Raw genomic sequence first — 16,589 nt, 5'->3', positions numbered from 1 at the left:
GAGAGAGAGAGCGCTCCATGTGACACTTTGGGGGACTTTTAAAACATTAACCACAGCTTCCTAAGCCACTTTATTTATTTTAATTTGTTTCAGCTTTATTTATTTTATTTTATGCATACTGGGATTTCACCTGCATGCATGTATTTGCAGCATGTGTACGCCCTGTGGCTACAGAGGCCACAAAAGGGTACTGTAGTGTCAGATCAGAGGTTACAAGTGGCTGAGAAACATCATATGGATGCTGGGAACTGAACTGTAGTCTTCTAAGGGCAGCAAATGCTTGTGACCGCTGAGCCATATCTTCAGTGCCATAAGTCATTTCTATGCCAGGAGCATTTACAATTTTGAAGGAAGAGGGATCAGTATCACACAGAATAATGACATGTTGTATGTACAACAGCAATCATATGGATTTAAATTTGTTTCTCTTTAGACCTTCTCTGGAGCCAGGCAACCAAAATGTTAAAGAAAAACTACACAGCAGTGACCGAGTTTATTTTCCTAGGTCTGACAGACCGAGCAGAGCTGCAGCCTCTGCTCTTTGTGGTATTCCTAGTCATCTACCTCATCACAGTGACTGGCAACGTGAGCATGATTTTCTTAATCAGAAGTGACAGCAGGCTTCACACTCCCATGTACTTCTTCCTCAGCCATCTCTCCTTTGTGGATCTCTGCTATGCCACCACTGTTGCCCCTCAGATGCTGGTTAACTTTTTATCCAAGAGAAAAACCATTTCCTTTGTTGGCTGCATTATTCAATTCCACTTTTTTATTGCCCTGGTAATCACGGATTACTATATGCTCGCCGTGATGGCTTACGACCGCTACGTGGCCATCTGCAAGCCCTTGCTATACACTAGCAAAATGTCCAGAGGTGTCTGTCTCTCTCTTGTGGCCACACAATACATTTATGGCTTTGTAAATGGTCTAATACAGACAATCTTTATGCTTCGGTTAACCTTTTGTGGACCCAATGAGATCAATCACTTCTACTGTGCAGACCCTCCTCTCATGGTCCTTGCTTGCTCAGGTACCTATATGAAGAAAACTGCCATGTTTGTGGTGGCTGGATCCAACCTCACCTGTTCTCTCACCATCATCCTCATCTCCTACATCTTCATCTTCACAGCCATCCTGCGAATCCGTTCTGCAGAGGGGAGGCGCAAGGCCTTCTCCACATGTGGGTCACATCTGACAGCTGTGACCATCTTTTATGGAACATTGTTCTGCATGCACCTGAGGCCACCCTCTAAGACATCTGTAGAACAGAGCAAAATTGTAGCTGTTTTTTATATCTTTGTGAGTCCTATGTTAAACCCATTTATCTATAGTCTGAGAAATAAAGATGTGAAAAATGCAATAAGGAAAGTTATCCAGAAATGATTGTTTAGAAATGCTCACAGGCATGTAAAAATGTTCTTATCTATTTTCTTCTGTCAAGTATCTTATTTTGTATTTCTTATTTCACTGGTAGAGTTTACTAGTTCATGTTAATTTCACACTGGAGATTACAGTACTCAGTGATGTTTTTATAGCACAATAATTCAGAAACTGGAGCAGGAACATTGTTTATTTTTAATTTTTATTTTAATATTTTAAAATTTTATTTAAATTTTAATTTGTTCACCTTACATCCCTATTTTAGAACCCTCCTTCACTGTCACCTCTCTGTCCCAACCCTCCTCCCTCATCCTCCCTTCCTTTCCCCCTTTCCTAGTCTTCAGAAATGGGAAGCTCTCCCCCCTATCATGTGACCTCAGCTTATCAAGTCTTATCTGGACTGCCTGCATCCTCTTCCTCTGTGACTCTTGGAATGCTGCCCAGCCAGGGGCAAGTGATCAGTGAGTGGGCACCAGAGTCCATGTCAGAAGTAGCCTCTACTCCCCATGTTATGGGACCCTCAAAGAAACTGTGCTGCCTACCTACTACATATAGCCAGAGAATCTAGCTCCTTAGAATGCACGGTTTTTGGTTGGTGCATCAGTCTCTACACAGCCACTCACCCTCTACCCAGATTTGTTGTCTTGATTGGTCTCCTTGTGGAACTCCTGTCCCCTCTGGGTACTTTTATGCCCCAACTCTTCCATAAGAATCCCTGCACTCCACCCTGAAAGTTTGGCTGTGAGTTTCAGCATTTGCCTTCATCCCCTGCTGGTGGAGTCTTTCTGAAGACCTCTGTGGTAGGCTTCTGTTTTGTTCCCTCTCTTCAACTGCTTCTGGTGTCGACTCTACTTATCTTTCTGAATGAGAATTAAGGAGGAACAGCAACTGAAGCACTTGGTTTCGGGACATGAAGGATGCAGAATGTCAGTGTCCAGCATGCTGAGAGGCATGAACCCTTTCATGTCTGCTCCAGTGTGTCTGTGTAGTGTTTTGTTGTTGCTGTTGTTCTGAAAACATATAATTTCTCACAAGCACTATACAGTCCTAAAGTCATAAATGTATAAGGCATCCACGATGCACAGAACAATTTAGGCTGGTTTTCTGCTCTTGGTATGACTAGGGAGAAAAAGGCATCTCTAAATCTTCATCATGACACATGAAGAATGGCATCTAGTAATAATTCATAGGGGTTCTGTAGCCAACAAGAAGCATTGTTTTGCCTGGACACTCATGTCTCAACCAGTCTCGGAGCTATCCCCATAGAGTGGGATTAGCAATGTGAGTTACTGCTGTTCTGCAGTTTAATTTCTTCACATTCAGATTCACATCTCCCTGCCTCATCCTCTCTTGATACCCTCTCCCTCCCTCCCCTAGGGTCTTCCTTGTTATTTATCTTTTTATGCCTGTGTGTTTTAGTGTGGTTATTGTGTATTATGTGGCTAATTGAGTAGAACATGATGTCATCCATAGTAATAACACTGAATCAGAGTTGTATAATATGTAATTATCCCATGCTCTGAGTGTTGCAATTCTTTGCATTATAATTTTGTCTAATAATTTTGACAGTTTTTGCAGGATTTTCTTCATAGACAGTAAAATTCTTGTTTTTTTAAACAAATCATAAAGAAATAAAAGTCTTTAAATATTTAACTAATCATTTCTTTAAAGTGTACCATTCAAGTGATATCACAGAACCAGTGACACTGTTGCCCGTCGGGTGTTTGATTGAAAAGAGAAAAAAATAAGTATTGGATATGCTTTGTGTATTTTTACAATTATGAGTGGCCCTTGATTTGTAACCTTTCCTCCATTCCTTTATTAGAGTTATATAAGGTCTTAGAGCCTGTGTATGCTGGCAGCACTGGTAAGCCTGGCTTGGAGATTTTCAGTAGCCTGATTAAAAAATTGTGACAAATACACAAACAAAACAAAACAACAAGGTATTTATTCAATATGGTCCCATTTGGAAGAAAAGTAACAAGGTCCAGTGACTCCCCAAGCAATTTTGGGGATCATAACAGGATTATTAGCTTTAAAAACACTTCAGGAATTATGCGTACTTGTGCAGTTTTGGTCATGTTGCTGTGTGGTTCAATCTGTCTTCAACACTTCAGCTCTAATTTGTTCTGCAGAGTTGACTGAGAAGCTGTCAATCTATTCTTGGGATGCAAGTGTTCCCCTTTCTTGACACCAGATTCTTAGGCTTTTCCTTTTGCCACCATGAGATTCCTGGGTAAAATTTCAGAGTCAATAGTGGTGGTGAACTATTGTTTTAGTAATGTGATAACAAAGAGAGGAGCAGAGTTGTGCCTTTAAAAACATATATATCTTTAAAAAAATTTTTTTTACTTTTACATATACATTTATATTATTACACATATATACAATAAACTAATACAGCAAGAAGGACCACAGAACAATTAGGTATTATATAAGTATTACATTCATAGTGTTTTGCCTATTTGTATGGGCAAACTTGGAGAAAAAAATCTTTTCTATCTTGGAGAGTCTACAAGTCTGAATGTTAATCAAAGTTTCAAAGAAGAAAAAAGAAAATGAAAATATTAAACATTACAAAAAATATATATTTTTGTATAATATAGCCATTAAAAAAAAAAAAAACAGATATCGAGAGTGAGCAGAGGCGAGCTGTTGGCAGGACCCAACTGTAGTGGATGTAATCATGTTTTTGATTTGATCCCAAGTGTGGCAAGGGGAACAGACTTGTGAGAGAACAGGTGATGTTTATCCACTTAGAAGTCGAACCACTTCATGGCATGGATTGATTTTTGCCAGATCAAACATCCTACTACAGACTCTGAACCAAAACAGTAGGGTGGGAATTCTTGAGTCTTGGTATTGATCGACTGTTCACTGCTCCACTTTGAGGTGCTCCTAGAGAGAACCACTCCAACAATGGCTTTGAGGCTCCAGGTTCTGGCTGCTGTTCCAGGTTCCAGCACTAACTTTGGTAATTGCTGGTCTGCTGAAATCCTGCCAACTACACCAGGGGAATCACTCCAAGGAACTGAATTCAACAAGGTCTACTTCTCCTGTTCCCATTAACCTCTTTTCTCTCCCATCTAGGGTAGGTGGGTTGGAGGGGAGGTGTAGGCATTAAAGAACCCCAAGTAAAGTAGGTTTGGAAAAGGTGAAACCTACACCGAACCACTACTGTCTTCCATCCCAAAGAGGCCTGTGTCTCTCATAACATTCAGCTAAGAGCCTTCCCTGCTGGACTCCTGATTTACCAGATCTACGTAGGACAAGGACAGAAGAGGAACTACCATACCTTCTAACACCATAGACAACCAAATAGCTAGAGGTTAGCATAAGAACACAATCAACAAAACTCAGGGCAATATGATATTACTGAGAACCAGCTACCCTTAGTACAGCAAGTCCTGAAGATACCTGAAGTGAAAAAAAAAAAACCAAAAGAGGATAAATCTGAGGTTATGAAAAACAATATAAGCATTTAAGGAGAAAAAAAAATCCCTCAAAGAAATACAGGAACATACAATCAAGAAGATGAAAGAATTGAATAAATAACTTAAAGAAATGCAGGATGATACAATCAAATGAGAGAAGAAAGTGAACAAAACTGTTAAAGACCTAAGAATGAAAATAGAAGAAATAAAGAAAACAATTTGAGACAATTCTGGAGATGGAAAAACCCGGGAAGGAGAATATGAACTACAGACACAAACATCACCAAAAGAATACAAGATATCTTATTCAATTTCTTTCTTTAGAGATTTGAAGTTTTTCTTATCATACAAGTCTTTCACTTTCTTGGTTAGAGTTAAGAAATGATCATCCAGAGTGAAGTAACTCAGACTCAGAAAAACACATATGGTGTACACTCACTTTTAAGTGGATATTAGCCCAACATAGATGTTCTCGGAGAGATTCTACCCAGTGGAGGATCAGGACAGGTACTGAGACATGCAGCTACACTCTGGGTGAAGGGCTGAGAATTGTATGGAAGAAATACAGGATGGAAAGATGGGGAGGCAGAAGTTGTCAGGAGATCCACAAGGAGACTATCAAGGCTGGAGGATCAGAACCTGGGGGGCCTGCACAAACTGATGCATCAACCAAAGACATTGCAAACAAAGGACCTAGACTCCTGTTTAGATGTAGCCAATGGACAGCTCATTCCCCACACAGGGAGGGAGGGGAGCAGGAGACTTTCTATAACAAGTACTCTGGTGCCCTCAATTTGATCACTGCCCCTGATGGGAGAGGCTCTGTGGGAACATAGTGGAAGGGGATGCAGAATATCCAGATGAGACCAGACAGGCTGTGGTCAGATGGTGAGGGAGGAGGACCCACCTGTCGGAGGTCTACGGGAGGGACAGAAATGAAAAGGGAGGGAAGGTCGGAGAGGGACGACAATAGAGAGGGGATCACAATCTGCATGTAATGTGAATAAATAATAATAATAATAATAATAATAATAATAATAATAATAATAATAATAATAATAATAATAAAATTTAAAAATACGAGAGATAGAAGAAAGAATCTCATGTATAGAAGACATGGTTAAAGAAATCAACACATTAGTCAAAGAAAATGTCAAATCTAAGAAGTTTCTGACACAAATCAAGAAATCTGGGACATATACAGGGAAAGGGGGTCTCCCTCAGTCACAGTCATAGGGGAGGGGAGTAAGGGGAAAATGGGAGGGAGGGAGGAATGGGAGGATACGAGGGATGGGATAACAATTGAGATGTAATATGAATAAATTAATAAAATATATTAAAAATAAAATAAAAAAGAAAAGATGCAACCTAGGAATGATAGGAATAGAAGACTCCCAGGTTCAAGGCTTAGAAATCATTTTCACTAAAATCATAGAGGAAAAGCTCCCTAACCTAAAGAAAGAGATGCCTATAAAAATACAAGCAGCTGACAGAACACAAAAATAGATTGTACCAAAAAAGAAAATTCTCTCACCACATAATAATCAAACTATTAAATGTATAGAAGAAAGAAAAATATTAAAAGATGCCAGGGAAAAAAGCCAAGTCACATATAAAGGCAAACTCATTGGAATTACACCTGGATTCTCAGCAGATACTATGAAAGCCAAAAGGGTCTGTGCTGATGTCATGAAGACACTATGAGACCACAGATGTCATCCCAGACTTCTATACCAAGCAAAAATTTCAACCACCGTACATGTAAAAAAGAGATATTTCATGACAAAACCAAGTTTAAACAGTATCTATCAATAAATGCAGCCATATAGAAAATACTCAAAGGAAAACTCCAACCCAAGGCGGCTGACTACACCCAAGAAAACACAAATAACTCTACCACTGCTACACCAAAAGAAAGGAAACACACACACTACCACCACCACCACCACCAAAATAACAGGATTTAATAATCACCATTCATTAGTATCTCTCAACATCAATGGCTTCAAGACCCCAGTGAAAAACAGAGGCTAACAGATGTGACCTATTATTCTTCCTCAAACAGGAAACACACCTCAGCAATAAAAATAGACATTAACTCAGAGTAAAGGGATGGAAAAGGATTTTCCAAGCAAACAGACCAAATAAACAAGCTAGAGTGGCCATTCTAATATCTAGTAAAACAGACTTTTAACCAAAACTAATCAAAACAGATGGGAAAGGACACTTCAAACTCATCAATGTAAAAATCCACCAAGATGATGTCTCAATTCTTAATGTCTATGCCCCAAATCCAAGGGCACCCACATTTGTAAAGAAATCCTACTAAAGCTTAAATCAGACATTAAACCCCACACAGTAATGATGGGAGACTTCCACACCCTACTCTCACCATTGGACAGATCACTGAAACAGAAACTAAACAGAAAAATAAGAAACTAATAGACGTGAACCAAATGGCCCTAATAGATATCTACAGAACATTTCTCCCTAACACAAAAGAATATGCCTTCTTCTCAACACCTCATGGAACCTTCCTCAAAATTGTCCAAGTACTCAGTCACAACGAAAGCCTCAACAGGGACAAGAAGATTGAAACACTCCCTTGTATCTTATTAGACCACCATGGACTAAAGCTGGAACTCAACAACAGCAGAAACAACAGAAAGCCTACACACTCATGGGAGCTGAACCACTCTCAACTCAATGACCACTGGGTCAGGGATGAAATATAGAAAGAAATTAGGCTTCTAGAAATCAATGAAAATGAAGCCACAAGATACCTAAACTATAGGACATAATAAAAGCAGTGCTAAGAGCAAAGTTCATAGCATTAAGTGCCTTCACAGAGAAATTGGAGAGATCCACTGTTAGAAAATTAATAGCACACCTGAAAACTCTAGAAGAAAAAGAATCAAACATACCAAAGAAGAATAGACAACAGGAAATAATAAAACTCGGTGCTGAAATCAATAAATTAGAACCAAAGAGAACGAGACAAAGAAGAGCTGGTTAGTAGAGAAAATCAACAAGATAGACAAAGCCTTAGCAAAACTAACTAAAAGGCAGAGGAAGGGAGGAGGAAAGTGAAAGAGAAAAGGAGGGAGAAAGTGAAAGAGAAAGGGAGGGAGAAAGTGAGGAAATGAGGGGGGGGGGAATTAACAAAATCAGAAATGTAAAGGAAGACAACAACAGCCAGTGAAGAACTCCAAAAAATCATTAGGTCTTACTTCCGCATTAGCCTGTATTTCACAAATGTAGAAAATATAAAGAAAATAGATGATTTTCTTGATAACTTTCTCTTATCATAGTTGAATCAAGATAAGATATACAGTTTATGCAGTCCTTTAACCTGTAAGAAAATAGAAACAGTCATCAAAAGTCTCCTAACCAAGAAAAGCCCAGAGCTTTAGCACAAACTTCAACCAGAAATTCAAGGAAGAGCTAATACCAATGCTCCTCAAACTATTTCACTAAATGGCAATAGAAAGAACATTACCAAGCTCATTCTATGAAACCACAGTCCCCCTGATACCTAAACCACAGAAATACTTAAGAAAGAAATAAATTTCTGACCAATTTCATTCATGAACATTGATGCGAAAATACTCAATAAAATAGTCACAGTGTGAATCCAAGAATACATCAAATGCATCATTCAACTATGATCAAGTAGGTTCATCCAAGGGATGCAAGTATGGTTCAAGATACTAAAATCCATAAATTTAATTCACCGTATAAATAAACTAAAAGAAAGAATCACATGATTATCTTCTTAGATGCAGAAAAATCCTTTGACAAAATCCAACATCCACTCATGTTATGAGACTTGGAAAGATCAGGGCTACAAGGTCCATACCTATACATATTAAAGGATACATAGATCAAGCTGATAGCTAACATTAAATTTAATGGAGAGAAACTCAAAGCAAATACAGTAAAACCAGAGAAAAGACAAGGCTGCCAATTCTCTATATCTCTTCAATTTAGTACTTGAAGTTCTAGCTAGAGCAATAAGACAACTAAAGGTTGTAAAGGGGATACAAATTGGATAGGAAAAAGTCAAAGTATTGCTATTCACAGATGATATGATATTATACAAAAGTGACACTCAAAACTCCATCAGAGAACTCCAAAAGCTTATAAACACCTTCATCAAAGTGGCTGAATACAAGGTTAATTTAAAAAATCAGTAACTCTTCTGTATACAAATGACATTTGGGCTGAGAAAGAAATAAGGGTAACTACACCCTTCACAATAGCCACAAATAATATAAAGTATCTTGGTGTAACTCTAATTAAATAAGTCAAAGACCTGTATCACAAGAACTTCAAGTCTCTGAAGAAAGAAATTACAGAAGATATCCAAAGATAGAAAGCTGCCCCATTCTCATGGATCAGTAGGATCAACATCGAATAAATGGCCATGGTAACAAAAGCAACTTACAGATTCAATGCAATCTCCACAAAAATACCATCATAATTTTTTACAGACATTGAAAGAACAAGTCTAAACTTTATATGGAAAAACAAAGAGAGAAAGAAAGAAAGAAAGAAAGAAAGAAAGAAAGAAAGAAAGAAAGAAAACAGAATAGTTAAGACAATCCTATACAATAAAAGAACTTCTGGAAGTATCTCCTTCCCTGATGTGAAGCTATACTACAGAGAAATAGTAATAAAAACTAACTAGACCTGGGCATAGAAATAGATCAATGCAATTGAATCGAAGACACAGGAAAAAAAACCCACACACTTACATAAAGTTGATTTTGAATAAAAGCCAAAACCATCCAATGAAAAAAAGAAAACATCTTCAAAAAATGCTGCTGATCTAACTGGAGGTCTACATGTATAAAAATGGAAATAGATCCATATTTATCACCTTGGATAAAACTAAAATCCTAGTGATCAAACATCTCAACATAACAGCACATATACTAAATCTATTAGAAGAAAAGTGGGGGAGAACCTTGAACTCATTCACTCAGGAAAATCTTCCTGAACAGAACACCAACATGGGACATTATGAAACTTAAGTGCTTCTGGAAGGCAAATGACACTGTCAATTGAGCAAAATACCAGTATGCAGATTAGGAAAAGGTCTTCACTAATCTTACATCTGGCAAAGGTTTAATATTCAAAATCTAAATAAACTACCTGGTCTTCAACCCCATCAGAGACTTGAGAAGGAACAAATTAATTACCTGAGTATACAGAGAGTGATGGTTAGCATCTTCCCAAAAAAGAAGATGGCAGAGACGGTTTGCTGCCTGAACAGTCACCCAAAACTTTCTATAGCATTGTAATATCATCTTCAGCCTCTGGCCCAATATCTCTGACAGACTTATTTGTGAGGACTTGCTTACCTTGTCTTGGCAGAGTTTGGCCTTCTATTCTACCTCATCCAAGCTTGCCCATTCTTAGGCAGAATTCTGTCTGTGGTGGAAACGAGGATGTTTTAAGTCTAGTTAGATGTTTTAAGTGATAATGATGATATATCATAGATATTTATTGACATTCAGAATTTTAGATGCACCAAGATAGGAAAGATGTTTTCTTCAAGGTTTCCAAATACAAGTAGACAAAACACTATGAATGTAACTTTTATATAATTCCTGATTGTTTTGTGGTTCTTCTTCCTGTAGGTAGCTTATTATAAATATGTGTAATAATATAAATGAATATGTAAAAAATAAAATAAAATCAGTCACAGCAAAAATAACCCCCAAACAAAAAATATTCAAAATATCTAAGGAACTCAAAACATTAAAGAAAAATTAAATAATCCAATTAAAAAATGAGGAAAAGAGGTAAACAGAGAATTCTCAACAGACAAATCTCTAATGGCCAAGAAGCACTTAAAGAAATGCTCAACTTCCTTAGTCAGCAGGGAAATGCAAATCAAAACAACTTTGAGATTCCATCTTAATACCTGTCAGCATGGAGAAATAAAAAACTCAAATGACAGTACATGCTGGTGAGGATGTGTAATAAGGGGAACACTCCTCCATTGATGGTGGGAGTGCAAACTTTTACAACCACTTTGGAAATCAGTCTGGATCTGTCTCAGAAAATTGGGAGTAGATTTACCCTAAGACCCAGATATGCCACTCATGAGTATATATAAGGTCATTTTCTCAGCTATGTTCATAAGAGCTCGACTCATAATAGCCAGAAACTAGAAGCAGCCTAGATGTCTCTCAGCTAAAGAAACTGCGGTGGTACACAATTTGATACTGCTCAGCTATTTAAAACAAATAAATTGGAGGCAGATGGATGGAACTAGAAATGATCATCCTGAATGTGGTAACCCAGACCCAGAAAGACACACATGATGTTTACTCACTTATGAATAGATTTTAGCCACAGAATACAGGGTAAACATACTATAGTGAACAGACCCAAAGAAGATAAGTAACAAGAAGGATCCAAGGGAGGATGCTCAAATATCCCTCAGAAGCAGAAATAGAAATTGTTGAAGAGAGAGAACGAGGTAGCAGAGGGAGAGCAGAGAGAAATGAGTGTGAAAATCTGACTTGGTGAAAGTGGGGCCAGAAGGTCAAAAGTCCAGCAGAGAAAAGAGAAACTGTGGTCCAGGGCATCTCTGTGTCAAGCTGGAGACCTAGGTCAGGGTAGGCTCCTAGGAGACCATGAGGGGGACTCTGTGCTAGAGACTTCCAGTAGTAGGGGACAGAGTGACTAAAGAGGACATCCTCTAACTTGACAAAACTCCTAGTCAAGGGAGTAGTCTGTCAACCCCTCCCACAAAACTTTGACTCAAAATTTATCCTGTCTACAAGATGTGCAGGATTTAAGAGAGAAGATAGAGCAGAGATTGAGGGAGCCAACCCCTGACAGCATTAAGGATACTCTGCTATGCTTGCAGAAAGGACTATAGCAGAGTTGTCCTCTGAGAGTTTCCACCTAGGAGTACCAAGAAATAAACAGATGCAATACTCACAGCCAAACAATGGGCAATGCATAGGAAGTCTTATGGAAAATCCCAGGGAAGTAACAAACAAGCCGAAGGAGACAGGGGCTCCACAAGGAGACCAACAGAGCCAACTAACCGGGGCCTAGAGGAGCTTGACAAGAGTGAAACACCAATGAAGGACCATGAACGGACTGGACCTAAGCCTCCTACACGGATGTAGCTGATGGGCAGCTCAGGCTTCATGTGGGTTCCCTAGTAAGGGAAACAGGGGCTCTCTCTGACATGGAGTCTGATGCCAGCTCTTTGATCACTTCCCCCTTGCAGGACTGACATGCCAGGCCACAGGGGAAGAGGACACACTCAGTTCTGATGGACTTGATGATCTGTGGTGGACAGGAAGGGGGCTCCCCTTTTCTGAGGAATAGGGGAGGGGAGAGTGGGGAGAGGGAGGAGGGTTGGACTAGGATGAGGGGAGGAATGGGCTTTGATGAGGATGTTAAGGGAACACAAAAATAAAACAAAGAAAAATATGTCATGTAAAAGTACTTTTGTGTGTGTGTCATATTATTTATGTGTGTTACCTATCTTGGTGTTTTTTTTAAAACACCTATGCATATATTTAAATGTATTTGTATGTATATATTCATTACATAATATACCTGGAAGTGTTTTCGTGTCTGTATATATTACATAATGATACATGTGAATAAAAACTCCCTTCGTTTATTCAAAAGAGGGAGTGTGAGAAGAGAAGTAAAAGTATTAAATAATAGCTGTAATTTCTAAAGTGGTCACTTTATTTTACATTTATTATTTTAATTTTCATTAGATTTACTCATGTGTTACCAGAGGGTGTGTATGGTGTGTTTGTTGCAAACAGAACAAATTTGAAAACTCTGTTCTTTCCTTACACTGTGTGTGTTCCAGGGATCAGAATCCCATGATCAGGATGGAAGGCAAGTGCTTTTACCTGCTGAGTATGTCACATGTCACACACTACTGCTGGCTATTATTGTGATTATTTTTGTATTGGTTAAGTTTTAATGTAAATTGAATGTTCTTCTTCTCTGCTTATTTGGAATCCTCAAGGCACAGGATTTCTTAAGTTCTTAGAGAATGACTCTAAGCTGACTGGGTTCACCTTATTTAAGCATTTTTAGCACACTACAAAGGGCAATCAAAATAAACCGTGTCCTCTGCTCATTGTAAAGATATGTTTAACTATGAAATCACAGAAAATATGATGACTGAGATGTCTAATTAGTTTCTGTATCCAAAACCGTTCCAATTAAAGCCAAGAAAGGTGGTCCCCAGTGGAAGCTCACGCTCACTGTGCTGCGTCTCAGTCCCTCTGCAGATTGGCTTAGGGTGGCCACTCCTCTCAAGCAAGTATTAGTAGGGATGTATCTTATAGTTTATAGCAGCATTCAGAAACACATACAATCAGAGACTCAGAGACCAAAAACAGAGGTATGTGTCGGAGTCAGAAGGAAGTCTTGTGTTTTTGTTATCTCTATATAGTAAAGTGAAAAGAACTCTAAATCAAGCCAAGAAATTATGTCTCAGTTTTAATTCCTTAACAGTCAGGGAGAGGACTAAGGGGAAAATGGGAGGGAGGGAGAAATGGGAGGATACAAGGGATGGGGTAACAATTGAGATGTAATATGAATAAATTAATAAAATAAATTTGAAAAAAGAAAAAAAGAGAATATTGCAACAATGAACCTCAAAGAAGTGGGAATTTCGTACAGACACTCATGTTGGGAGAAAAGAAATGTCCCAACCTGAGGGGCCCTTGTCTCTGATGGAGTTGTAGACCAGGTAGCTTAGTTTTACAATAGAGGTTAGTTGTTTAAGGGTTAAGATGTCTTTAGGTCTAGATAGGTGTTTTAGGTTGATAATGACAAGATGTGATGGAGATTGATTTATATTCAGAATTTTAGAGGCACCAAGACAGGAAAGATGTTTTCTTCAAGGCTGTCAAATACAAATAGCCAAAACACTAAGAATGTAACATTTATATAATTCCTGATTGTGTCACGTTCTTCTTGATAAGGTAGTTTATTGTATGTACATGTAATAATATAAACATATATGTAAAATGTTTAATTAATAAAAATAACATTAAAAAAGAATTCACATGGTTGTTACATCTAGTCAGACTAACTTATAGGATGAGACTGAGTAAAAAAAAAGATGGGTCAGTGGTGGGCAGGATATGCTGTTCAGTACTGTTTAGATGTGTGCGTCCTTAGCCCTCTGTTTAACTTAACCTTATTTCAGGATGCCCAGGAAATCTTGGTTGTCTGTTGTTTGTCTTCGTTCACCTTTTACAAGTGGCAACAGTGAACAAATGTCCTTTTTCTGCTTTTTACTGTTAATTTGACTTTTAGAGGATGATTGGCTGAACATGATATGGTACAAAGGTTATCACCTGTATTTCAATAACAACACTAACACTACCAAGGAGAGTAACGCTATTCCTGCAATTTCTTCCTAATTCCCAGAAATCTCTTCTTAAAGTGTGAGGTGATCTCCTGCTTTAGTCTGACTTTTAGTAGGCTCTAACTTCTTAAGCTTCTCACTGGCTACTTGAAGGAACATTCACTTGTTAAAGATCCTATACATTTCTATTCACTGGAACGACTGTGAAAAGGTACCGGGTTCTTAAAAGCTGTTCACTTCAGTTATAGAGACCATAATCTCCTAATATGTTGCGTGTCATTCTCATATGGAGACATATCACTACCTGTTTCAGTCCACAGACTCCCTAGCTGCTGCTCTCCAGCTCAAACACCAGGTACATCCTCCAAAAGTCATTTTCTCAATGTTAAGTTCAGGGAACTGCTGTGACCTCATACCTCTCACTAAAATCTCTTCCTCCCAGCTTTGTGCCTTGCAACTTTTAGCACTGGGGCCAGGTCACATAGGACACAACTTGTCTCTCACAACCTTCATACCGGAAAGAGTCCAAACTGTATTTTACTGAATTAAAGGCTGTCTTCGGTCACCCCAAACTCACAATGTTAAACACAGCCTCTATCTCTTCTAGTGCTTTTCCACTTCAGCATCTTAGCATGGGTGCTCATGTCCTTGAGCCAAAAAAAACTTTATAAACTACGGCTCTTCAGAGAGGTGCTTTTCCTGCACTTTGTTTTCCCTGTGAGCCTGTTTTTCAGTGGAACATTTACAACCTGCAATTTGGAAAATGATGTGACTCCTCTATCTGTGATTCATTTGGACTTAATAAGCAGCATTTTAGGCAGCTTCCCACACATTCTAATATGAAGAGCAGTTTTAGTACATGAATTTGATGGTTATAGTGAATAGGTTTGGATACATATTTAACAGGGACTCTAAGAATGACTGTTTGGGGCAATATGCTTATCAGACAACTTTTAATCACATAGAGATACAGAAGTGTGAGGTGTGAGGCTCTGAGGAGAGTTTAGGATCCAGGACCACAGGGAATAACAGGACTCTGAAGAGACAGACTTAGCTCATATTTGGTCAAAGTCATGATCTCTTTTTATAGCTCTCTTGTGAAATGGGGAAGGTCATGACACAAGCTGAGGCAGCATAGTGATTGAGGAACCGAATATGTGGCCACTTATATCCACTTTGATTCACACACTCTTCTCCAGATAAGCAATCCTGGAACATGGAAGCGTGTTAATTAGTTCCTCAGGATGTCTCAGTTGGGAGCCTGTGTCTGTGAGGAAGTAAGGAGTGCGGTACGAATTGTGACATAAGAAACAGTGAGTGTGGTTTGGATTATAGCATTACAATGTACACCTTAGGTCAGGACTAATGAAAGGCACAGAGTAGTCCTATGATAAAGCATGTTTGTGCTTAAGCGAGTTGCGACACAATTCTATCCCTAGTCGTACTATGTGACAATGCCATGGAGCTCCTGTTTTCTGCAAAGGTTTCACTTGTGTTTTCTGGATATCATATGATATGTCATAGAGAATTTCATAATGTGTTCCAGGTTACAGAAAAGATCTGACAAAAGAGATTTAAAAACAAGACAATTTTGTGTTTATACATCACACCCTACAAGCTCTCTCAGATAGATGGTCTCCTAATTATCTCAATTTTCTTATGACTAACATGAAAATCATATTTCTATTTGCACAGTAGAGTTTTGTGAGTGTGACGTCTCTCATCACATGCATAGAAAATAGCTTAAAATTATATGTTGCCATGTCGTTGAAGACCACGGTAGTGTTGGTAACCACCACTAATCCATCCAAACAACACTGCCTAAGAATTTAAACTGGGACAAGTGAACAGGAGGTTTAGATGCTTATCAGTTTTGTGAAACATATAGTGAAGTAAGAGAGGTCACTAATTTTATGATAAAAGCATAATTTTTGGAGTTACTCAATTAAAAATATTTTAAATATGAGGGCTGGGAAGAATGTTTAAAGGGTAAGGGTAATTTTTTTCCAAGGCTGATTACCTGAGTTCCATCTTTAGGATCCATATGGTGGAAACACAGAACGAGGTGCCCTTTGCCCTTCACTTGTGTTGAAATGCACATCCTTAAAACAAAAAAAGTAAATAAAAAGAAGTTCAATAAAAGTTAATTTTGAATATGAAAGTAAAGTTAACATTTTAAGACAAGAAAAGAAATAAGGAGAAAATTAAGTGTTAGTAGGTTATAATAGGAAGAGAAATTTAAAATAAATGAAAGGCACAGCAGCATTTCAATGTCAAAAATACTAGCTACAGAAGTCACTGTAATTTATCTTTTTGTTAATAATAGTTATTGTTTTTATAAATATCTTTAAAATACTGTGGCATTTTATCTATTAGATAACTAATTATTCATTCAT

At 38.2% G+C, this 16,589-nt stretch overlaps 1 protein-coding gene across 2 annotated transcripts; it reads left to right on the top strand.

The window, feature by feature from the left end:
• Positions 1–459: 459 nt before the first annotated feature.
• LOC127207264 (olfactory receptor 1030-like) lies at positions 460–1,845 on the top strand. Of its 2 annotated transcripts, XM_051166644.1 has the most exons (2): positions 460–1,368; positions 1,843–1,845. In XM_051166644.1, exons 1-2 carry the CDS (start codon positions 460–462, stop codon positions 1,843–1,845), a joined length of 912 nt encoding a protein of 303 aa, XP_051022601.1. The 2 variants fall into 2 exon arrangements, with proteins under 2 accessions (XP_051022601.1, XP_051022600.1); XM_051166643.1 differs by lacking the exon at positions 1,843–1,845 and having other exon boundaries at positions 460–1,383.
• Positions 1,846–16,589: the final 14,744 nt, after the last annotated feature.

Source organism: Acomys russatus, chromosome 24 (assembly GCF_903995435.1).
Source record: "Acomys russatus chromosome 24, mAcoRus1.1, whole genome shotgun sequence".
Lineage (NCBI taxonomy): Eukaryota > Metazoa > Chordata > Mammalia > Rodentia > Muridae > Acomys > Acomys russatus.
Note: the sequence above shows the minus strand (reverse complement) of the source record. Positions and strands in the feature narration are given on the sequence as shown.

Coding starts and splice junctions, on each gene's coding strand:
- LOC127207264 (XM_051166643.1), top strand. CDS start 460: ATGTTAAAGAAAAACTACACAGCAGTGACCGAGTTTATTTTCCTAGGT.